Here is a 23950-nt window from a genome sequence, read left to right on the forward strand (position 1 = left end):
GAGAGAGAGAGAGAGAGAGAGAGAGAGAGAGAGAGAGAGAGAGAGAGAGAGAGAGAGAGAGAGAGAGAGAGAGAGAGAGAGAGAGAGAGAGAGAACCCAGCCACAGCTCCAGAGAAAGTTGCAGAACTAGGGAAACGACAACAGCCCCTCTTGTAAGAGTTTGCAGGAGGGGCTATCCAATCACTAAATAGAGCTGACTTCCAACACCATAAAAGTATGTTGTTAAAGATTGATGTCACTTTATGTCTTCCAGGTGAGCGTGAAGCCTTCTTGGATTCAGGAGCAACAACTAACTTTATAAACTTTGCAACACTAAAAAGGCTCAAGATTCCCACTGTCCCTCTGAAGTTACCATTACAAATGAAAACTATCAATGGTTGACTTTTGAAAATGGGTTCAATTACACATTCCCCCAGTCTCTTTTCACTTAAGAATAGCCAAATACACCAAACTGTTAATCTCTTACGTAACTAACCATCTGGATGACTCAGCTTTCCTCGATCACAATGAAATGCAGACCAAGTCCCATCACCAGCGTCACTGAAAGAGATTCCTAGCCTGCTGAGCAAGTATGCAGACTTCAGAGGTGTTTTTTGGGATGAAGAATCTTTAGTTCTACCTCCATCCTATGGAGCCGTGAGGGCGAACCAATGGCATGCGGAGCCATATTTGCCATCATGGCAGCCCTCAGCTCCGGTGTGCATGCCCATGCCGGCCAGCTGATTTTTGGCCTTCCGGAGGGCAGGGGGGCATTTTCACAATCCCCAGGCTTCAGGAAAGCCTCTGGAGCCAGGCGAGGGCAAAAAGCAGGCCCAACAGATAAACCGGAACTTTGTTCCTGGAATTCCGGTTGGACTGTTGGGCTGTTTTTCACCCTCCCCAGGATCCGGAGGCTTTCCTGAAGCCTGGGGTGGATGAAAAACAGCCCAACGGGCAAACTGAATGTTCGGGAACAAATTTCCATTTGGGCTGTTGGACCATTTTTCTCTCTCCCCAAGCCAGACAAGGTTGTTTTCGCCCTCCCCAGGCTTCAGGAAAGCCTCCAGAGCATGGTGAGGGTGAAAAGTCCCCCCCATATGTGGGGGTCATGCACGCATGTGCAGGTAGGCGGGTACACGTGCACGTGCAATAGAACACAGAGACACAATTTTGGCACAACTTTAGAAAAAGGTTAGCCATCACTGCCATAGAGAAAACATCTGAGGAGGACTTTTTCCTTGTTTTGGGGAGAATAAAAGTAAAAGGGAAGAGGAGAGATACTTTCAGACTTGCAAGCATCTGTGATTCTAACCTTTCCATAAAGGAAGTGTTAGTACTCATGGTTGGTGCTTCTTGTTTGGAATATCATGAAGGACTGACAATTGGCAACTATCTGTTTCTGCATATCATTCGCAAACCTTCCCTAATCCTCATTTTGGGCAGCAACAATTCTGTTACATGGGTTTGTTCTCTTCCATAGCTTCTTCCATATCTTTTCCCACCAAGCATTCTTTTTCATATTTCTCACATCCAGACACACATTTTATTCATACTTTAGAAACAATTCTCTATATCATACAGTCATCCCCAGATGGGCCTCTTAGATATATACCTCTGTCATCTATCATGGTTTTCAAGTAATGCTTTTCTTAGTAAAATAGAAAAGGTTACCTCCATCTCTGTCATCCTTTTTACTTAGGTTATTACTTAATCATGTTCTACCATGTTCTTTAGCTTTTTTTTTAAGGGGGGACATAGAGTGCTGATACAATATTTAACTAAAGACCAGCCTTCCTTAAATATTTGTGGAACAGGATTAGAAAAACATTGAAACAGTTGATTTTTAGACATGACATGACTGACTGCCAGAGATTCTATAAGACAAAGTAAGGTAAGAAAAGAATTGCAACTAGTATCTTCTGAGTACTGTAATTCAAACTTTCTTTTCCATGTAGAACTCTTAGATGGCAAGAAGAGTAGCAAATTTACTCTTTCCAATGGAAACCTTCATGGGTGAAAATTGAGTTCATGAAACTAATTAATAAATAATTAGGTAAAATAATCTAATGATATATGTGTTTTTCTTCACATTCCCAAGAATCATGATTTTGAAAGAATTGAATTAATTCAACATTGATTATTAATATAGGAACTATTTTCAATTTCCCTATTCTATCAACAGGACAAGCAATGGAGCCATCAGAGAAGGACCTATATCTACACAAAGGGTGTTATTTTATACCAGTGTTGTCCTCACCTGAAAATATAGATTCATTGGAAAGTTTTGAAATCCGAGATGATGATACATTTATAATCACATATCCTAAATCAGGTAAATTCAAAGATTTCTTCCGGGGTAGAGTAGATTTTGTATCCAGTGCTTTTATTCAGTTTTTCAGTATTTTGGTTGCTGTATCATGCTGTAAACAGATCTTAACATTTGGCATAGATAAAATACAGGTGAAATAAAGCTGCAAATCTGTATTTTGACCATTTTAAATTTTACTTTACAAAGCTGACTTTTTCTCATACACCATCAAATATTTTAGAAGAAGCAGTTGTCTTTATACATCTCTGAAATGTTTACTATAGGAAGATTGACTAAGTTAGAACATAAAATAATAGAATTGGAAGGGACCTCAGGGGTCTTCTAGATCACCCCTTGCTTGAGCAGGAAATACTATACCATTTCAGAGAAGTGGCTGTCTCTAGTTACTTCTTAAAAGCATCCAGTAATGGAGCACCACAACTTCTGAAGGCAAACTATTCCATTGATTGATTGCTTTCACTGTTAGGAACTTTCTCCTTAGTTCTAAGTTGCTTCTCTCCTTGATTAGTTTCTATCCATTGTTTCTTGCCCTGCCTTTGGGTGATTGGGAAAATGGTTTGATCCCCTCATCTTTATAGAAGTCCCTCAAATATTGGAACAATGCTATCATGTCACCCCTAGTCCTTTTCATTAGACTAGATATTCCCAGTTCCTGCAGCTGTTCTTTGTATGTTTTAGCCTACAGACCCTTAATCATTTTTGTTGCTCTTCTCTACACTCTTTCCAAGGTCTCAACAACTTTTTTTATTGTGGTGACCACAGCTGTATGCAGTATTCCAAGTGTGGTTTTATTAAGACTTTGTAATTAAGGCTTTGTAAAGTGCTACTAGAACTTCACTTGATCTTGATTCTATCTGTTAGTACAGCCTAGGATCGCATTGGTATTTTGCTGTCACTACACATTGTTGACTCATATTTAAATTAGTGTCCACTAGGAGTCCAAGATCCCTCTCATAGTTACTGGGATTAAGCCAAGTTTCACCTAATCTGTACTCATGCAGTTGGTTTTTCTTGTCTAAGTGAAATATCTTACTTTTATTTATGTTGAATTTCATTTTGTTAGATAAGGCCTAGTATTTAAATATGTCAAGATCTTTTTGGATCCTGAGCTTGTCTTCAGGGGTGTTGGCTATTCCTACCAGCTAAATGTTGTCTGCAAATTTGATGAGCTCCCCTTCAATTCCCTCATCTATATCATTTATGAAGATATTGAAGAGTACTGGAACCTTTGGGTACCCCACTGGTTACTTCTCTCTATGTGGATGTAGTTCCATTGAGGACTACATGTTGAGTACTGTTTGTCAGCCAATTACAAACCCACCTAGTGGTAGTACTATCTATCCCATATTTTATTAGCTTGCTAAGAAGTATTTTGTGATCGAGTTTATCAAATGCTTTACTGAAATCTAAGTATACTATGTTCACAGCATTTCACTCATCTACTAATTTGGTCACTTTGTCGAAGAATGAAATAAGATTTATTTGATATGATCTGTTTTCAATGAACCCATGTTGGCTTCTGGTCATAACCCTGTTTGCTTCTAGGTTGTTCACATATTTATTGCTTGATTATCTTTTCCAAGATCTTCCCAAGTATTGATGTCAGCCTGATTGGTCTGAATTTCCTGAATCTACAATACAATACAATAGCAGAGTTGGAAGGGACCTTGGAGGTCTTCTAGTCCAACCCCCTGCCTAGGCAGGAAACCTTATACCATTTCAGACAAATGGCTATCCAACATCTTCTTATAGTCTTCCAGTGTTGGGGCATTCACAACTTCTGGAGGCAAGCTGTTCCACTGATTAATTGTTCTGTCAAGAAATTTCTCCTCAGTTCTCTCCTTTATTAGTTTCCACTCATTGCTTCTTGTTCTACCCTCAGGTGCCTTGGAGAATAGTTTGACTCCCATTTCTTTGTGGCAACCCTTGAGATATTGGAAGTCTGCTATCATAGCAATAGCAATAGCAGTTAGACTTATATACCGCTTCATAGGGCTTTCAGCTCTCTCTAAGCGATTTACAGAGTCTATCATGTCTCTTCTAGTCCTTCTTTTAATTAAACTAGACATACCCAGTTCCTGCAACCGTTCTTCATATGTTTTAGTCTCCAGTCCCCTAATCATCTTTGTTGCTCTTCTTTGCACTCTTTCTAGAGTCTCCACATCTTTTCTGCACTGTGGCGACCCAAACTGAATGCTGTATTCCAAGTGTGGCCTTACCAAGGCATTCTAAAGTGGTATTAACACTTCACATGATCTTGATTCTATCTCTCTGCTTATTTATTTTAAAAGTTTATTTATTTATTTTTTATGATACATATAATGTAATCCAAAGTATACCAGTACATCTTAACAAGAATTTTTTGAGTATTCACTATTATATCAATTCCTTTTGCCATTAAACCTCTTCAATTTTTATTTGCTCTTCTGCTTTCCATACACCATATGATTTCATCTTCTGCTCTCCTCTTCTCCTTCTCTTCTCCTCCCTACCTTCTTTCTTCCCTCTACCCTCTCTCTCTTCTCTACTTCCCCCTGTTCTCTCCATCTCCTCCCCTCTCTTTCCACACCTTCCCTCTCTCCTATTCTTTTCCTCTCTTCTATTTCCCTCTCCTGTTTCCTTTCTCTCTCTTGCCCTCTCTTTATCGCCCGTCCATTCTCTATTTTATATATTACACTATATTTTATATAGTGTAATTCCGCCTTTTAGCAATCCCCATTTAGTATCAATGGCATGATAACTTTTTTTTCCAAAGAAAAAAGAGAAAAAAATATTTTCCAGATTGCTAATTTTTCTTTTAGAGGTATACCTTTGTACGAATTCCATTTGTTTCCCCCCCCCCCCGGTAACAACCTCTTTTTTGGATGCAGTGCAATACGGATTCAAATTTCCCGCTATCCTCATAATGCGGTTACATACTTTTACATCATTAAGTGCCCCTATTTTATCTCATCTTACAATTTTCACTATATATTATTAGCCGTATTTTCACCTTTCCCCTCCATTTCCCCCCCTCCTCTAATAACTTTCCCAACTAATGTTTTCTTGTTTGTAACCCGGCATAATAATTTCACCTTACATTATTAATACCTATCAACTAACTTCCTATCTTTATTCACCTTAATTAGTTTACCTTTGATTCTTTTTTGCTTGCAATCCTTTTTATACCATACACATATATTACATTTCAGTGTTACAGTTAATTAAAGTTCATAATAGCATATGCTTTACAAACGTTCTCCACCTTTCCCCCCTCTCATCTATCAATTTTTATTTCCCCTTCCATTTATTTTTAAAATATCTTAAATCCCAATCTCTGAACTTCTCCTTTCTCTTTCTGCTATTTATATATCTTTTCTTCCCAATATTTTTATAGCTTTTAGCTGTACCCTTTGTCGTGCCCTATAAGGATTTCCTTTTGTCTCCTCAGTCTAGTTTTCTTTTTCCTTTTCTTATTATATTTCCCCCTTGTAATAAACTCTTCTTTCTTTTATCATGCTGCCTATCTGCTCCATTCTTTTCTTTTTCTTTCTTTTCTTTTTTTTATTGGTGGAGATGGCCAGGTGATAATTCTCCCAACATTGGGATATGCTCTTCTCTTTTCCTTGTGCCCCCATTCAATCCAATGAGATCCTTTATTTGCTTATTATTTCCCTGACTCTATCTTGCTTTTTTTTTTCCATTTTCAATTCTTTCCATTATATCCAGGCTATCATCCTTTCTCAGCCCAAATGATTCACACATATTTTTCAACATTTTGCATATTTCTTTAAGATCCCACCCCTCCATTAAAGCAGGACGTAAAGTGAGATTTGGACATAAGAATGAGATGGGTCAGGGTCATCTTAGATGATCTTTAGTCATTTTTATCTTTGTGCTTTGTAAGGTACAAAAAAGCATCTTTGAGGCAGGAAACTTGAACTCAGGAAACTTGAATATCAAACCGCAAAAGCTAACACTTGCTGTAAGTAGGTCAAGTCAGTTGGAGATCTCACTTGTGACTCAGACATAGGGCTTAACCACATATGTCAGAATGAAACTAGTGTTTCTTGCCTAGCAATAAGGAGCCTAGCCAATAGAAATGATTTAGCACATTTCTGTGTTAACTGTTTTGAGGAAGTTATAAGAACACGCTTCTCCCTAAGAACCTCGCTCAGACGTCAAATATGGGTTTACACTGTCTGAGGCTTTTGGCCAAAATAAAGCTTTTCTTGATCTCACAGTCTGAATGTCCTGATTTTCTGCAAAACCATAGAGCCTGACTTTTAATTTGCTATTTTCCTTCTTCAGGTCGTTTCCCAATTCTTTACATTTCAAACCTCCCCCCTTGAAACAAAAAAGGAAGAGGGTTTCATTGTAAAAGAAAGTAGTTAAACTGCTTGTGCTCAATTCAATTCCTCATCAAAATCACCTCTTTTTTTTTTTTTGTTCTTCTGAATGAGTTATTTTCAGTAGAAATGTAAATGTAACCTTTAATTCCACGAAGACACAAAATGCAAATTATAGCAAAGAAGTAGGAGAGGCAAGGGGATTTCTTCTTTAGATTTTAAATCATGTTCAAAGCAAGTCTCTTGGCTTTTGTTGTTGAACTCTGGCTGCCCACTCCTTCAGTTCCCAATTTCGTCTCTGCCTGGTAATAGTTGTTTTCTGGTAAGTGCTCCACTTCTTTTTCCCAGTCAGATATCTTAGGTTTTAAATGTAAACTTTAATCTTTAACTCCATGGGAGCACAGAATACAGGTTGTAGCAGAGAAGCAGGATGGGGGTATTCTTTTTGTGTATGAAGATAGATGTGTGAAGTATGAATTAAGCAGTTCTGCTGTCTCTCTGCTCTCCATTTCTTCTTTGACATCTTCTCCGATTAGTAGACCGATTGCTTGAGTTTTTTCTTGTTATTCTCCAAATAATAATGGCACTGGATGAATTAATTTAATTATTTCTTATTTACAGGCACAGTGTGGACTCAGAACATTGTGAGCTTGATTCTTTATGAAGGTCATCGAAATGGAACTGAAAATATTAGCCTGATTAACAGGGCACCATGGCTAGAGTATAATGTTTATCATGTAGATATACCAAGTCGCTCATCACCTCGTGTCATTTGTTCTCATCTGCCCTACTATTTGGCACCCAAAGGATTACAAAATAAAAAAGGAAAAGTAGGACATATTTTGGTAACTTGCGGGGTGGAGTGGGGAGCTCTCTGTCTTCTTTTTTTTTTAGCTCTACATCTGAATGTTTTATTGACAAATAAATGCAAATGAACAGATGTTACCTTGTTCCAATGTGTTTGATGATGTGCAGGCTGAGAAAAAATAAGTCAAATAAAATGAGGAATTCAGAATCTCATGCTTGGCCAAAATAGAATCAAACTAAAGATCCATACAGAGATATTTAATCCTTCAGGGTACTTTTTCCAAAATGACATTTCCAGATGGATTGGAACTTTTTGTGCTGCATAATCAGTTACTATTTTAACATATATGGGGGATGCCAAGGTGAGGAATGTTACCTTTAACCATACAATCCTTTTTGCTACTCTAAGTCACCCGTGCCCCTCTGGATGGAGGACTGTAATAGTTTTAATATGGAGCTGTTTTATTACAACAGCCCTTGAAGTATTCAGAAACTTGAATGGGTACAAATGTAGCAAGGTAGGCATTTGTGTGTTCTCCAAGAACAGCATACATTTCACTTCTGCTATTGAAACTACATTGGCTATCTATTTGATTCTGGATCGGATTCATATTTCCTAGTTATGACCTTTAAAGCCCTTCAGGAATTGGGAACAGGTCATTTGAAGGACCTCTGTCCTCAGTTACATTTACTCATTCCATCAAATCCAGTAGGAAAGGCATGTTGGGGGATCTGCCAGCTAGGGAGTTTTAGGCATGACCTTTTTTGCCATAGCCCCTGTCCTATTCCCTGTAAGTGAGGCTTGTTCCAACCTTGTTGGCTTTCTGGAAGGTCCTCCAAATGGTTTTGCTAATAGCTTCAAGGTTCTATGATAAAGTGTAACTTCTACGGTGATTGTAGGAGAGTTAATTGATGTACTCTCTGTATGCTTTGCTGCCATTTTGGGTTTGTTTGTTTTTTTTGTCTTCTTTTTAAATTTGAATTTAAATTGAGGTTAATGGTTTTTAATTTATTTATTTAATAAATAATTAATTAATAATTAAAAGTCACCCAAAGTCACCATGTAAGATGTGCAGCTATACAAATGTGATAGATAGATTTGATAGATGGATGGATGGATGGATGGATGGATGGATGGATGGATAGATAGATAGATAGATCGATCGATCGATCGATCGTAGAGATATATTTTCTCACATGGGAAGTTAACATATTGTGAAATGAAGTGCAAATGGAGTTCTGCTCTCCAGAAAGTCCACTAAGGTCCACCAAGCCTCAAGGTTTTTCGATCAATCCCACTTTTTCGCTGCTGCATTCACTCTAACTGGAGTCTCTGAGATCATTTTTGACTAGATACTTTCTTCTTCCTACAGATTGTTTATGTGTTCAGAAATCCAAAGGATGTCTTGGTTTCTAGCTATCATTTTCTACAAATTCTAACCATGCTGGAAACATCAAAAGACTTTGATGTTTACTTGGAGAAGTTTTTGGCTGGCAAAGGTAATAAATTAATCACAATCAGGTTAGTTTTTGCTTTGGACAAAAGATATGAATTCAATCCACTTCCTGCAAGTGGCAAACAATCCACTCCTCCTCCATAAAATAAAAATAGTTATTTTCAATCCTCATTCAATATTTTGCATAAACTGTATGCAAACAGTATAATGGGATGGATGAGTGAAGAAGAATGCAGGATTCCTAGAATAATTTGTGATGCAAAAATGTATGGGAGAGGCAAGAGAAGGTAGCTTATTAAGGGGGAGTGAGAACAAATATGAGGTTCCATTTAATATAGATAAAAATGGAGGGAAATAAGTTGTTGGATTTAAAATCAAAGTGTATTATTATTGTTGTAGCTGTTGTTATTATTATTATTATACAATTGTATCACAGCGGCCAGTTGTTTTGCTGGATTTGGCATTGGTTACTAGTCGGGCCCCACCCAGGGGCCTAGGACGTCGTAACGTATTGGAATTGGAATTGGAATTTATTCGATTTGTAAGCCACCCTATTCCCCGAAGGGACTCAGTATTTTCGTAATATGTGTGCAGATCCAAGCAGTGCAGCTTTTTGCATTTGACTGATGATGATTTTGTCCATTTTTAACTGTTTTAAATGTAATTCCAGTGCTTTTGGAATAGCACCCAGTGTGCCAATTACCACTGGAATTACCACTGCTAGTTTGTGTCATAATCATTGAATTTCGATTTTTAAGTCCTGGTATTTCATGATTTTTTCATATTCCTTCTCGTCGACCCTGCTATCACCTGGTATTGCGATGTCTATGACTGTAACCTTATTTTTCTCAACCAGTGTGATGTCAGGTGTATTATGCCCCAGTATTTTGTCCGTTTGTATGCGAAAATCCCACAAGATCTTGACCATCTCATTTTCGGTGACTTTTTCAGGCTGATGTTCCCACCAATTTTTTACTGTTTTAATATTAGATTTTTTGCACAAATACCAATGGATCATTTGTGCTACTGAATTGTGCCGCAATTTATAATCAGTATGCATGATTTTTTTTACAGCAGCTGAGTATGTGATCAAGAGTTTCATCAGCTTCTTTGCAAAGTCTGCATTTGGCATCATCAGAGGATTTTTCGATTTTGGCCTTAATGGCATTTGTGCGGATAGCTTGTTCTTGTGCAGCCAGGATTAGTGACTCTGTTTCTTTCTTTAATATACCTGTTGTTAACCATAACCAAGTTTGTTCACTGTCCACTTTATCTTTTATTTTTTCCAGAAATTGGTCATGCAGTGCTTTGTTCTGCCAACTCTCCATTCTTGATTTTATCACATCTTTTCTGTATTCTTGTTTCGTCTGTTGGGCCTTCATTAGATTTTTGTTCTTTACTTCGATTAATAGATGTTCTTGACTTTCTTTTAAATAATCAGCCAGTGCATGTTTTTCTTCTTCAACTGTTTGCTTCACTTGTAATAATCCTCTGCCACCTGATTTTCGTGGCAGATATAGTCTATCAGTATCACCACGTGGATGTAAACTGTAGTGCATTGTCATTAGTTTCCTGGTTTTTCGGTCCAAAATGTCCAAATCAGCTTGTGTCCAGTTAACTATACCAGCTGTGTATCTTATAACTGGTATTGCCCAGGTATTTATGGCCTTGATTGTATTTCCACCATTCAATTTAGATTTCAAAATTTTCCTAACTCTGTTGGTGTACTCTCGCCTGACAATAGTTTTTACTTCTCCATGCTTGATATTATCCAACTGCAGAATGCCTAAGTATTTGTAGGCTTCATTTGCATTTAATTAGTTGGCCATTGGGCATTTCAATTCTCTCACATGCAGTGATTTTGCCCCTTTTTATGGATACAGTGGCACATTTTTCCGTGCCAAACTGCATTGAAATATCGGTGCTGAATACTCGGACTGTGTTTGTCAATGATTGGATTTCTATTTCTGACTTTCCATAGAGTTTCAAATCATCCATATATAGTAAATGCAAATTTTTTTCAGCTTCTTTGACTGTTTGGTAGCCTAATTTCATTTTTTTTAAGATTACTGATAGTGGGATCATTGTGATGATGAAGAGAAGAGGTGAAAGTGAATCATCCTGGAAAATTCCTCACTTGATATTAACCATTCTGTAGATCTCATTCCCTACTGCCAACTCAGTTCTCCATTGTTTCATCACCTTTTCAGTAAAGGATGTAATATTTTTGCTAATGCCAGTTGTTTCTAAGCATTTTATGATCCAACTATGTGGCAGTGAGTCAAATGCCTTTTTGTAATCAATCCAGACCATATTCAAGTTCGTTTTTCTGTTCTTACAATTTTCTAATGTCATTTTATCAATTAGGAGCTGAGCTTTTGTGCCCCTGCTCCTTCTTTTGTTTCCTTTTTGCTCTACTGACAAGATGTTGTTTGTTTCCAAATAATCCATCATGTTATCTGCAATAATGCCTGTGAGTAATTTGAAGGTTGTTGGCAAGCATGTTATTGGTCTGTAGTTTTCAGGTGTTGTTCCTTTAGTTGCATCTTTCTGAATCAAGTATGTTTTTCCAGTTGTCAACCATTCATCAATTTGGCCCTTTTGTAAAGTTTCATTCAGTTGCCTGGCCAATATTGCATGTAAACTGGTCAGATATTTGAGCCAGAAACCATGTAATTGGTCCCTTCCAGGTGATGTCCAATTCTTTACCTTTTTTACTCGATTTTTGACCATCTCAGTTGTTATTTCTAATACTTGCATTTGTTTGTTGCCAATGCTTTTCTCAAAGTCATATATCCACTTTGCTTCCTTATTGTAGTCCTTTGCATTTTCCCACAATTCTTTCCAGAAGTCAACTGTGGCCTGCTTTTCTGGTTTTTCACTTTTGGTGTCACCATTCACATTAAGACTTTGATAAAAACACTGTTGGTCTGATCGAAATTGCTGATTTTGTTTATATTGGATGATTCATGCCTCATCTCTTTCAATTTTTCTAGCTGTTGCTATTATCTGCTGTTTTACAATCTCTACAGCTTCATTGATGTTTCTTGTATCCAATCTATATCTTCTGATTAGCCGATCTATGATTTTGTTGTTTTTAAGCCGTTGCTCATTCATGTTCTTTAAGTTACTAGCATCTGCCCTTCATTTTTTTGACTTTTTGTTCTAATCGGATTTTCCACTTTGGCTTTGAAGCTTTTTCTGTTGTGTGACTAGGTACTTTGATTTTAATGCCTAGTTCATTAGTGACTATTACAGCTGCGCTGTACATTAACTGGTTCGTTTCTAAGATGGATCCTGATTCAATTGTTGAAAACACTGCATTAACCATTTTCATGATAGGGGCCAAAATTTTCTTAGGCACAGTTTTTAGTGATGGTAAATGTTGCCTTTCCTCATTAAGCGGAAAATGCTCCATGATCTTATCCTTCAATTCTTTTTGTTTTTGATTTGATTTGATTTTGATTTTATTAACATTTGTAGGCCGTTAGTTCATCAGTTGGTTCAGTGATAATTGGTTCTAGTGGTGGTGGTGTTATTTCCTCCCCGAGATCTTCTTCTAGGAGTTCTACTATAATGTCTTTAGTTGTGTCTTGAATATCAGTTATTTCCGCTTGTGATATTGTTTTTTCGGTTTTGCAATTTGCCTGAATTTCCTCAAGTTCAACTTCACTAAACACTTTATTCCGTATAATAAATCGCCTTTGATCTGCTAGTCGTTGTTCACTAACATTTGAATCTGGATATTGTTGTTTCTATAATTCATACATTCGCTTTAAATAACCTCTTTTTTCAGGCTCTGAGTTGTAGTAACAGGCCATTATGGCATGGTTTTCATCTGCACTATATTTTTGTCATTTTGTTGGCTGGTCCACTTGTAGCACATTTGTCGACAGATGTCCAGGGACCCCAACATCCGCCATGGCCCTTGTTAACCCGTGTGATGACAGATGCGGTATAAAATTTTTATTCGTTTCTTTCACCATATTGTATGGGTTGGCGGGTTGCTTTTTATGGGGCCAGGTTGCCAACCTGACCCCAACCCTCCTCCTTTCTCATCCGGGCTTGGGACCGGCAATGGCGGAGTTGTTGTCGTTGTCGTCGTCATCATCATCATCATCATCATCATCATCATCATCATCATCATCATCATCACAACAACACAATTGTATCACAGTGGCCAGTTGTTTCACCAGATTTGGCATTGATTACTAGTCGGGCCCCACTCAGGGGCCTAGGACGTCATAACGTATTTTCATAATATGCGTGCGGATCCAAGCCGTGCGGCCTTTTGCATTTGACTGATGGTGATTTTGTCAATTTTTAACTGTTTTAAATGTAATTCCAGTGCTTTTGGAATAGCACCCAGTGTGCCGATTACCACTGGAATTACCACTGCTGGTTTGTGCCATAATCGTTGAATTTCAATTTTTAAGTCCTGGTATTTCACAATTTTTTCATGTTTCTTCTCGTCAACCCTGCTATTACCTGGTATTGCGATGTCTATGATTGTAACCTTATTTATCTCCACCAGTGTGATGTCTGTTGTATTATGCATCAGTATTTAGTCCGTTTGCATACAAAAATCCCATAAGATCTTGACCATCTGATTTTTGGTGACTTTTTCAGGCTTATGTTGCTGTTTGGGTTGTTGTTGTTGTTTTTGTTATTGTTATATTAGTCAGGAGACTGCAATGCTATTGCAGAATAGTAGTTTGGCTGCCAATTTACCACCTCTGTTGTGGGACATGCTCGCACACTTCCCAAAGTGCACCGCAGGAGGGCAAGCTGGCTTTATACCAGAAAGAAAGATGAGTGGATCTTCTTGCAGCCTCATCCAAGGCCCCCCTCCCTTCACCATAGCCGCCTTGCAAGCGGGCATCATAACCAGGAAGGTTCAGAGCCAACTCATCTCCCCACCAAAGTGGTACCTATTTATGTAGGTATCATAGAACATGCTGTCAAACTCCCAGGAGGGCAGAAGCTGAGACAAGTGATGGAGGCTCACCCCACCATGCAATGCTGGATCAAAGACTGTCATGAAGCAACTGAGGCACCACATCTCATTAATCAGGGTCTGATTATGTTGTGAATAATGGACAGAATCTAAAATTAATACAAATCAATGTTCATTTGAAAAAGTAGAGAGTTATCTGTATTTTTTTTTAAAAAATAAGAAAATTAAAAAAACAAACACACTCTAACATGAAATCACATGAGGAGCATTTAAGGGTTGGACAGAAAAGAGAGCTAACGGGAATAAGTCTGATATTTGCAAATGTATAAAAATTAATTCAGAGTGCCCAAAGATCCAAATAAAGAAAAGCAAAAGAAACAAAACAATATAACAGCATCTTGACAAATGAGTGGGATTGTTAGCTGTAGCATTGCAGTGTTCAGCTAAACAATTAAACCAAGTGACTTTGAAGATTGCACTCATAATTATGCCGAATTCATTTCTCTCCTATCAGTGTCCTCTAGTTTATGGATAGACCATATAGAAGGCTGGTTCAATCATAAGGATGATTTCAATATTCTCTTCCTTTCTTATGAAGAAATGAAAAAGGTAAGATGTGTCCATTTTGTGTGGTGCGATGTGAAGAAAAATTAAGCACAGAAAGGTTTAGAAATGATGGGATGTATAGAATAATAAATTCCAAGAAGTAGTAGTAGAGTTGAGTGAACCACTCTTGGTTATTTCTGTGAACTCCTGGAGGACCAATGAGATATTTGAAGAAACATAAGAGCCCTCTCTTCAACAAGAAGGAGGATCCATGAAACTAGAATGTGGTCATCTTGGTATCCAAAATTTTTATTTTAAGGCATTTTTGGGAGCACTTGGTGAGATGATCAAGATATGAATTTAATCAATAAAATAAAGTAAATAATGTTCTCCTCTTTGGGCTCAAAGAAGGTTGACTCAACTCAAGTGCATTTTCAAGAGAGACCAAAACATTCATTTAGTTTGGTTGGAGAACTGTCCAGCTTCAGTTGCAGCAAGATTGCTAAGAATGTAAAACTCTGTATCATAAATATATTGAGAACCAAAAATGTTTCTCAACAACTTGTCTCTTGGAAACCTTTAGCAACAATTCTATGGACGGGTTTCTGTGTTTAGTGAATATTGTACATTTTTTAAAAAAATACAAATGATTTAATATTCAAATAATTGTTTTCTGTAAGAAAAGAATTAAAGTAGGGGAAGTGAAAGACAGCATTGATATGCGAAATATGTATAAGATAGTGATAATCTTTAGATTTCCTCAAATATATCAGTCACATTTTCCATCTTTTCTCTATTGTTATGGATGAACTAATATAAAGCTGTATCAAATTGCAGGATCTGAGAAGTTCTGTACTGAAAATATGCAATTTCCTAGGAAAAGAACTGACTGAAAAGGAGGTGGATGTTGTGGTGCATAAAGCTACATTTGATAACATGAAGGCAGATTCTAGAACAAACTATGTAGTCCTGAATCCTACCTTTACAGATCCTAGCAAAGGAGTCTTTCTTCGTAAAGGTAAAGCCATAGAAATTTATACTCTAGGGGTATGCTTATGAATATGCCAGGATTGCCACCTTCATCTAAAAGGCACTTTTTGTAGAGTGGTATCAGGGGTGTGCTTCAAAATTTTTAGCAAGGGGTTCTCTGCCAGGTTGCTGGGTGGGCATGGGCATGATGGCCATGGCCTAGCTGACCTCCTGCACCACAGAGGGGGTAGTTGATTTGTCCTCCCCAGGCTCTGAAGGCATTCTTCGAGCCTCCAGGAGGGCGAAAATGGCCTACCCAGTTCTGTAGGCCTTCTAGAGGCAGGAAACGGGCCCATTTCTGGCCTTCCTGAACTTTTGGTAGGCCCGTTTTTCACCCTTCCCGAGCCTTCATGCATGACCTACACTTACCTGCATCGAAAATGGGCTATGTGGGGACTCCTGGGACAAGCAGGGTGGGGTGGGCAGGGCCAGCCAGGAGTGGGATTTGAGGGTTCTCGGAACTGAAAAGAATCTTAGCTAGAGGTTCTCCCATGACCCTACGAACCACCAGCATCCCATCCCTGAGTGATATGTTCATTTTCTAACAACTTCTCTTTCTGCTGTCTCTTCATGATGTTGCACTAAACTGAGGCAACCATAAGGCTTTCTTAGCTGTACCAATGTTTAATTGGTGTACTCCGTTTTATCCTGACAGGTTTTTTGCCATGGATATAATCTGACAGTTACAATCTCTGGTCTGTTGCTTGCACAGACTAATGATCCTTTAGGAATGAGATTGTTCCAAGAAGAAGCTAAGATCAATGTAGAGATGTTATTAATTTCTTTATTTCTTTTTTTTCTCAATAGATAGAATAAATCTATACCGTGTACGGGTTCTGGGAAGTCGGGGGGGGGGGAAGGAGGAGGGGGGAGGGGGGAGAGAGGGAGGAATATATATTAGGCTAGACATGATGTGTTAGATCTCAATGCAATGTGACTTCACATGTATACTGTTTTTCTCTATTTTTTCTTTAAAAATAGGATAAGCCAAATACATTAACATATAGTGAAAATACACCGAGGGGAGGAGGAGTAGGAAAGAAGAAAGATGGGTAGAGAGGGATGGGAGAGAGGGTGGGGGGGAGACAAAAAGGAAGGGGGGAGTGAATCTGGAGAGAGGAGTGGTAGAGGACGAGGGGAAGTAGGGTAGAGGGGGATGATGGAGGGAAGATAGAAAGTTGGAGGGTGGTAGAAGAAAGAGGTGTATGGAGAATGGAAGAGGTATATTGGGCTTTTATTTTCTGGGGCATTGTCGACAAGAGGAACTGATGCAATTATTGTTTAATACTGTATGGTGTATACATGTGAGTGTATGAAAATGAAAATAAAATATACTAAAACAAAAACAAAAAAAAGGAATGAGATTGTTCGAATACTGGTCACTTTAGCCTGTTGGAGAGACATCTTCTTTGCTCTCTACCATGGGCACTCTCCTCCAGTCTTAGAGCTGCCTCCTTAGACCATTGGCAGGACACAGCCAATGCTAAAAAAATCCCCCATCAATTATTTTAATTAATTATGGGACCGGTTCCAACAGGATGAACTCCAGACCATTTAGAACTTCACTGGCAGACCATTGGTTCCATGACTTCCCAGAACAAGATGCTTATACCAGAGAAATCACTTGACCTGTTATATTTAGAAATCTTTACCCTTCTATCAAACTTCACTCTGTAGTCCAACTCTAGTTAAAATAGTACGGAACCAGCTTCCTGCCCAAAAATTAGAAATACAGATTTGTATATATTGTTTGATGGACAGGGAGCTAGACATTCCACTGATAACATAGGGATATGCAATGTTCCCGATTTTTCAATCTATTACCCTCTTTCTAAGACTCCATGAAACCGATAACAGGCATGGTAATTGGAGACTAGAAACCACATCTGGAAGACTTTTGACCTTCATCCCTATAGTCCCCTCCTGAAGCTCTAAAGATATAGATATATACAATGTTTGTGTGTGTGTGTGTTTGTTTGTTCATACACATACACACAAACATACATATATTCCTATACACTCACACACACATTCATTTTGGTGATAGGATGACATAACTAGCCTCTAGTTTAATTGAATACAAAATATATGTTTTGCAAACCATTAAACTGTTGACATTTTTTAACCACTGCTTTCCAGGCATTGTTGGGGACTGGAAGAACATCATGACTGTTGCCCAGAGTGAAAGGTTTGACCATGTCTTTAAGGAGAGGATGGAAAAGCTGCCTTTCAAGTTCTGCTGGGATATTCAGGAGGATCCATAAGGCTATTTCCAGCTCACTAGAGGAAAATAATGTCTGATACACACCTTCAAATATCTTAAATCAGAGATGACCTTCCAAAAATGGTCTTTATATAATTTTCTAATGTTTAATTCTCAACTTTGCAGAGATCATAGAATAAAGCAACATTAAATTCTATGCTATTATTTCATGTAATAGAAACTGCAGAAAACAGTTAATAGTGGAGATGAGGGGCTAGACGTCGGTGTGAAACGACGGACTTTCCTGGTAGCTCTGGGATCGCCACTGAACTCAGGTCGCCTGGACAGTCCAACTGGACCTAAACTGTCCTGCAGAGATGGTGATAGGTAGAAGTATTCCTGCAGATCCCAGAAACATCCGCAAAGTCTCTGGTGATCCGGGGAAAAGCCTCTTTTGCCAGCAACTACGAGTCACCATTAGAGTGCTGGAACTGCTGACAGCTCAGAATGCAAGGGCAGGAGAGAGAAGCATGTCTTTTGGTGAGAGATTTAATTTTTTCTTAATTGGAGAGAGAACACCCTAATTTTTGAGATTTAATTTAAAATAAGGATTGAGAAGAGAGCAAGCGGAGGACTTGAGGTATGATTAATTGAAGGCTTCCGTTGTGTTTTTTTTTTTCCTTTTTACTATGGGAAGCTGGATTAGACTTTCACTGCAATTTACTTTTTAAAGTGGATTGGCTCTTTGCCCGTTTTTCTTATTCTTTTCATTGGACTCTTTGGAAACATGGAATAAGTTTTAAAGGTTTAAAAATACTTTTTTTACTTTATTTCTTTTTGGCTTAATGAATTACACGTTTTTTTCTTTTTTTTCTAAAAGAAAAGTAAAGGCAGAGCTTATAAAGATTGAGAGTGGGTAACAAGTTTCACTGCCACCTAGTGGATTTGAAACAATGTTTTTATTTTTACTTTGTTGCATGAATGTTTAGACCAAAGCTGTTCTCTTCAAGGTTGCTTAGCTGAGGCATGATAGGGAAAGGAACACAGTTGTATATACTGTAAATAATACTATATTAAAAGAGAAGAACTTTGTATAGAAAATGGAAAAAGAATTGGCCTTCCTTTTTAAAGAAAACAGAAAAGAAGATACATCTATGCAGAACATTTGAGATACAATGAAGGCTGTTACCAGCAGTGACGTTCAGTCAGGGGAGGCAGGGGAAGATGTCCTTTTTTTCTTTTTTCTTTAATATTTGCCATTTGGATTGAGTCTTCTCTGTTGAGTTAACGTTGCATGAATTGCAAAGGGAGGAAGATTGGGGGGGGGGGATGCGAGCCTACCAAAGCTTCCAACAAATAGGTGGATTAGTCAGTGGGCAATCATCCCTCTAAGGTGCGCACAAGAAAACACCGTGCACCAGTTTCCAACTGCCACACAGTGTTTTTTAATGTGTTAAAATGATTTAAAATATTCCCACTCCCTCCCTCCTCTCTCTGCATCGAACTCTCTCCTGAAGTCAAGGAAGACTCTGCCCAGAGACTGATGATGCTGCAGAATTCTCATTGGTCCTCTGGGGCTTCGTTGGTTGTAGCCTGCATTTCTCTGCATATCCAGCGTTTCTCAGGCATTGTGTCGACTTCTCCCTTCGCTTTGTGGAGACAGGGAAGCAGCATGGAATTGGACTGCCTGAGCCAAAGTAGTCAACGGGATCTTGATATTTGATTTTTGAGCAGTAACAATACATTCCATTCTTTCCTTTCCCTTTCTGTCCTTCTTCTATCTTCCTTTCTCCTTTCCTTTCCTTTCTCCTTTCCTTTTTCCTTTCCTTTCCCTCCCTTCTTCATCCTTTCCTTTCTTCTTTCCCATTTCCTTTCCTTTTTCCATTCTTTCTTTTCAATTTCCTTTCCTTTTTCCTTTCCTTTCTCTTTCCCTTTCCCTTTAAAGCCATAAACCTCATCACACGTCACTGGTTACAGAGGTTTGATAATAGATTATACAAGAAAGAGAAATATAAAGAAAAGACAAACCTTCAAAGGTTTAGAAAATGACTATAAGATGCTTGAAAAAGAGCTACAGAAATTCCCACAAAAGAAATATATTAAAATAGAAATGGACACAAATAAGCACAAAGTGGACCTTCTGGAAAAGGAGGAATTGGCACAAAAAATTAGAGGTGCTAAACAGAACTACTTAAGAAATCCTCATCATTGAATGTGTCCAGCTTGACTCAGATCTAGAATTCGTAGGAGGTAAAGTTAGCGTTCTGGCCTCATCAAAAGTGTACTTGTTCTTCTCCTTCAACTACCCCAGGTAAGCCGTGTTCTGCCAGAGGATGGCCTCCGCAGATTCCTGGAAGCAGGTCAGCACTGGTTGTCTGGAAGTCCACAATGTTTGCCAACAGGATCATGTGGTACTTGAAGTTGTGGAACTTTTGGTCACACTTCTCACAGTGGTAGAGGCTGTTCTGCTCGTCAATCACCTTCTTGTTGCAGTCCTGATACATGCAGTTCTCCTTGCGCAGGTACACTACTGTGTCCACGCAGCTGAAGTAGTCGGCCTTATCTCCTTGGCCCAGGTTCTCTGCCTTGGCCTGACTCAGGGTCTTCCAGTTGGAGCAGCTCCCGGCTGCCAGCCCCTCCACCCCGAAGAGATGGAGACAGACTCCTGGGGCTTCCCTTTTGAATCAAACCAGCTCCGCAGCTTGAAGGACTGTGGGCAGTCGGGGTTCACCAGGAGGGTGCTGGAGGAAACCAAGGAGAGACTCCGCCACCCAAAGTCTAAGACTCGGGCCCTCTGGATGGCCACCACCAACTGCTGGGAGTCATCAAACTTTTCCACATCCATGCCCCAGAGAGTGACGGTCATGGTCTTGTCTGACATGTTCACCAGATGCAGCTCCCTCTTGCAGACCTCCCGATGGAAGACTTGATGGTGACCTTCTGAGGTCCACGAGGGAGGATCTTACTGGTGCTCCCCAAGTCCCTGATGGCCACGAAGTAGAACTACACTGAGGGCAGGTGCTCGGTGTCCTTGCAGGGAATGATGGAGGTCTCGTTGGAGAAGGCAATCTCATACTCATGAAGGTGTATTGCTTGTTGGCCATCTTCAGGTTGCCCTTGGAGTAGTAGACATTATTCAACTCCAGGAGAGGGAAATCTTGTCCACTTGGTCATTAAAGGCCATTGCTCAGAACTCACTGCTCTCGTCCACCATCTCTATGGAGAAGAGCTTCCCTTCGCTACGGGTGTTGCTCCAGGTGTGGTTCTGACCCTTCTGGGTCACCCAGGCACAAATGGTCCACTGGACTGGTAAGGGTTGAGGCTGGCAATGGGCACCACTTTGTCATGAGAGCCCCCCGAGGTACTCAGGAGAGCAGTGCTCCCTGCTTCTCCAGCAGTTTAGAAGGGCCAGGGTACTTTGCCGAAGACCCTGCATCCAGAGCACCACTCTGGAACCCTGCTGGCTTGCCCTGGAAAGGGCTGGTTGCTGGTCCAGTGGCCACTAGCTGCCTCCCTGCTTGCCCCGCTCCTTCGGCACTAGATTCCCAATCTTGGCAGGGACTGCATGACCCGGCCACAGAACCTCCATTTTCATCAGGACCACCACTCACCCTCCATCCCTCAGAGTGTTCACAATGAAGCGGTTAATCTGGCAAATGGCATTGGTGATCAAGCTCTGGTCATCCACCAGAGGGTTCAGCTGGGTGACCAGCCTGAAAGAGGAAAGGGTGTTGACACCATCACTCATCAGCATCTGGTAGTGAGGGGGCTGTTCCCAGTGGAGATGGGGTGGATGTTGATGAGCTGCAGCACTGGACTCCTCTTCTCCACCAGCTCCACCTACAGCAGCATGGCCAAGATGGAGCCCTCACTCAGCCTCCCAGCTGCCACGATCCTGCCTCCTCCTCTTCTCGCATGCACTCAGCCAGGCCCCGCCCCCATGATGTCCTTATTCTAAAGTGCTTAAGCAAAATTACTGGTCAAATGCTCTGGCTTTCCTGCCTTCTCCTTTCAGAACATCATGAGCAGGTCAAGACAGTGATGAAGAATAGATCTTGCGGAAGTGGAGAAATTACAGGTTAACCCTAACTCTTTCATTATCTGTCCTGAGCAACAAAATGAGATAAAATATTTGCGTGACATGCCTGTTTTGCTGAACAGCTGTTTGTAGGCTTGCAGGTGCAATGAGTGGGGGATGGGTGCTTTCCTGATTTACTACAATTTATTTGTCAACTCTCCAGGGGTTTTTTTCCCCAGGCATTTTTGGAGCAGGATCTGGCACTCTTTCAAAACTCTGCTCACCCACAAGTATAATGAGGGAATAAAGTTCAGGGGTGTTGAAAGACTCAGGCTCTTTCAAAACCCCTCACTAAGGAAGTACAGGACTACAGCATCAGCTGTCCATCATGCTCTGCTATTCCTGCCTACAGAAGTTTAAAAAATGCGTAGTGATGAAGGAGAGGGGAGAGCTGTTCCTGCACCAGTCTAAAGCAGATGCTGATTTCCCTTAGAAAATGGAATATGCTTTCATAGGGGTGAAAGGGACCTTAAAGGAAATTTTGTCCAATTCCCCACACAAGGCAAGAGACCTTATATAATCCTGGTCAAATGGCCATTCGGTGTATTTTTGAAAATTTCCAATGAGGGAACACCTACAACTCCAGGAGGCGACCTATTCCACTGATTAATTGTTCTAACAATTAATCAGTGGAATATTTCTCCTTATTTCGGAAGAAAATTTCTCCTTATTTCTAAGTTGGACCTCTCTTTAGCAAACCTTCCATCCATTACTTCTTGTCCTACTCTCTGGAGATAAGTCAGTCTCCTCTTCTCTGTGACAGCCTCACAAGTATTGAAAAAACATGTATCATATCCCTCCTAAATCCTTCTCTTTGACAGGCTAGATGTGCCTAGCTCTGTAAACTGTTTCTCATACAATTTAGCCACCAGATCCTTTATCGTGTCTGCACATGATAGGATCTCAGCATCTCTTTTGTAGTGTGTTGACTAAAACTGTATGCACTATTCTGAATCCGGCCTGCCAAGTACAATATAAAGCAGTTTTCATCACCTCTCATGATCTTGATGCTGTCCCTTCTTACATCTGATACCAGCGATGGTGAACCTTTTCGGGACTGAGTACAGAAAAGGGAGCATGTGTGCATGCACATTTGTCTGGGCCGTGACCCGGAAGAGGAGCTGTCCAGAGGATATGAACTTCATGTTTCTGGCTTGCATACTGCCCAGGTAGTCCTGTGGTTACTGACATGCATGTGTCCACGACGATCAGCTGGCCAGGGGGCATGCACACACTGGAAAATGAACTTCAAGTTTTCTGCATGTGCACTGGCCAGCTAGTCTTGCAGTTACTGGCATGCATGTGTGCATGACGATCAGCTGGCCAACATGCATGCTCACATGGAAAACGGAAGACCAGCTCTTCCAGTTTCCAGCACTACTGACACGCATGAAGGCCAGATGATCATCATGCATGCATGCATGCCAGAAACCCACAACGCCACATGTGCCAGGTGACATGGCTCTATATGCTACATCAGGCATGCATGCATAGGTTCACCATCACAGTCTTATACTATAACTTGGCCAATCATGTCAGATGCATTCATGTCCATCCATTCTGGAATTACCTAGATGTTTTTAAGAGACTTTACCCTTTACACTGACTTGTTATATAAATGATATTTCTGAGAGCTCTGATTATAAAGATGGAAGTCTACTTTGGTTGCTGAAACTTTTCAAGGATTAAGTCTAATGCGATATGATATGATATAATCTCATATCCGCAGATATGAGGTTACTGCTAGCTCCCCCATCAACTACACTATATAGTTAACCTTTTCCCATTCCTGATTCTGGGTATTTCGATCTTAATTTGTTTGTTAATGTAATTAATTAATTAATGTAATTTTAATATAATTGATTAGTCTCAACAGCAATATCAAATAAAAAATAAAATGAAGGTAAAAGTGTGATTTAATTAATGTGCAGTTGATGATACTGTCTTTCCATGGGGTTTTAGAGGCTGCTGCTTCATTCTTCACTTTCTTATCTTCCTGTGTGCACAATAATAATATGTGTAAAAGAAAATACAATGATAAAATATATAAGTGGTAAATTAAAAGAATCAATTTCAATAATCACATTATCTGTTGCCTGGTTCTGTTTGATATTATGTGCTCTTAGTTGAACTTCCTGGTCTATAAACTTAGCAGTTCTGTGTACACTGTGTACATTAAAGCCCAGGAGGAACAGTGGTGGGTTTCAAAATTTTTTGGAACCTACTCTGTAGATGTG

At 39.6% G+C, this 23950-nt stretch overlaps 1 protein-coding gene and 1 pseudogene across 2 annotated transcripts; one reads left to right on the forward strand and one right to left on the reverse strand.

Annotated features, from left to right (window-relative positions):
* The first annotated feature begins 1805 nt into the window (after positions 1–1805).
* Positions 1806–17832, forward strand: LOC148045122 (amine sulfotransferase-like). Of its 2 annotated transcripts, none has more exons than XM_087718584.1 (7): positions 1806–1870; positions 2162–2311; positions 7258–7466; positions 8817–8943; positions 14372–14466; positions 15241–15421; positions 17572–17832. In XM_087718584.1, exons 2-7 carry the CDS (start codon positions 2170–2172, stop codon positions 17694–17696), a joined length of 879 nt encoding a protein of 292 aa, XP_087574710.1. In that variant the 5' UTR covers positions 1806–1870; positions 2162–2169; the 3' UTR covers positions 17697–17832. The 2 variants fall into 2 exon arrangements, with proteins under 2 accessions (XP_087574710.1, XP_087574711.1); XM_087718585.1 differs by lacking the exon at positions 1806–1870 and adding an exon at positions 1920–2032.
* A 1980-nt stretch (positions 17833–19812) lies between these two features.
* Positions 19813–22858, reverse strand: LOC148045123 (replication protein A 70 kDa DNA-binding subunit pseudogene; annotated as a pseudogene).
* Positions 22859–23950: the final 1092 nt, after the last annotated feature.

Source organism: Thamnophis sirtalis, unplaced genomic scaffold, assembly GCF_051295495.1.
Source record: "Thamnophis sirtalis isolate CommonGarterSnake01/CBP01778 unplaced genomic scaffold, rThaSir2_p1.2 scaffold_6, whole genome shotgun sequence".
NCBI classification, from domain to species: Eukaryota; Metazoa; Chordata; class Lepidosauria; order Squamata; family Natricidae; genus Thamnophis; species Thamnophis sirtalis.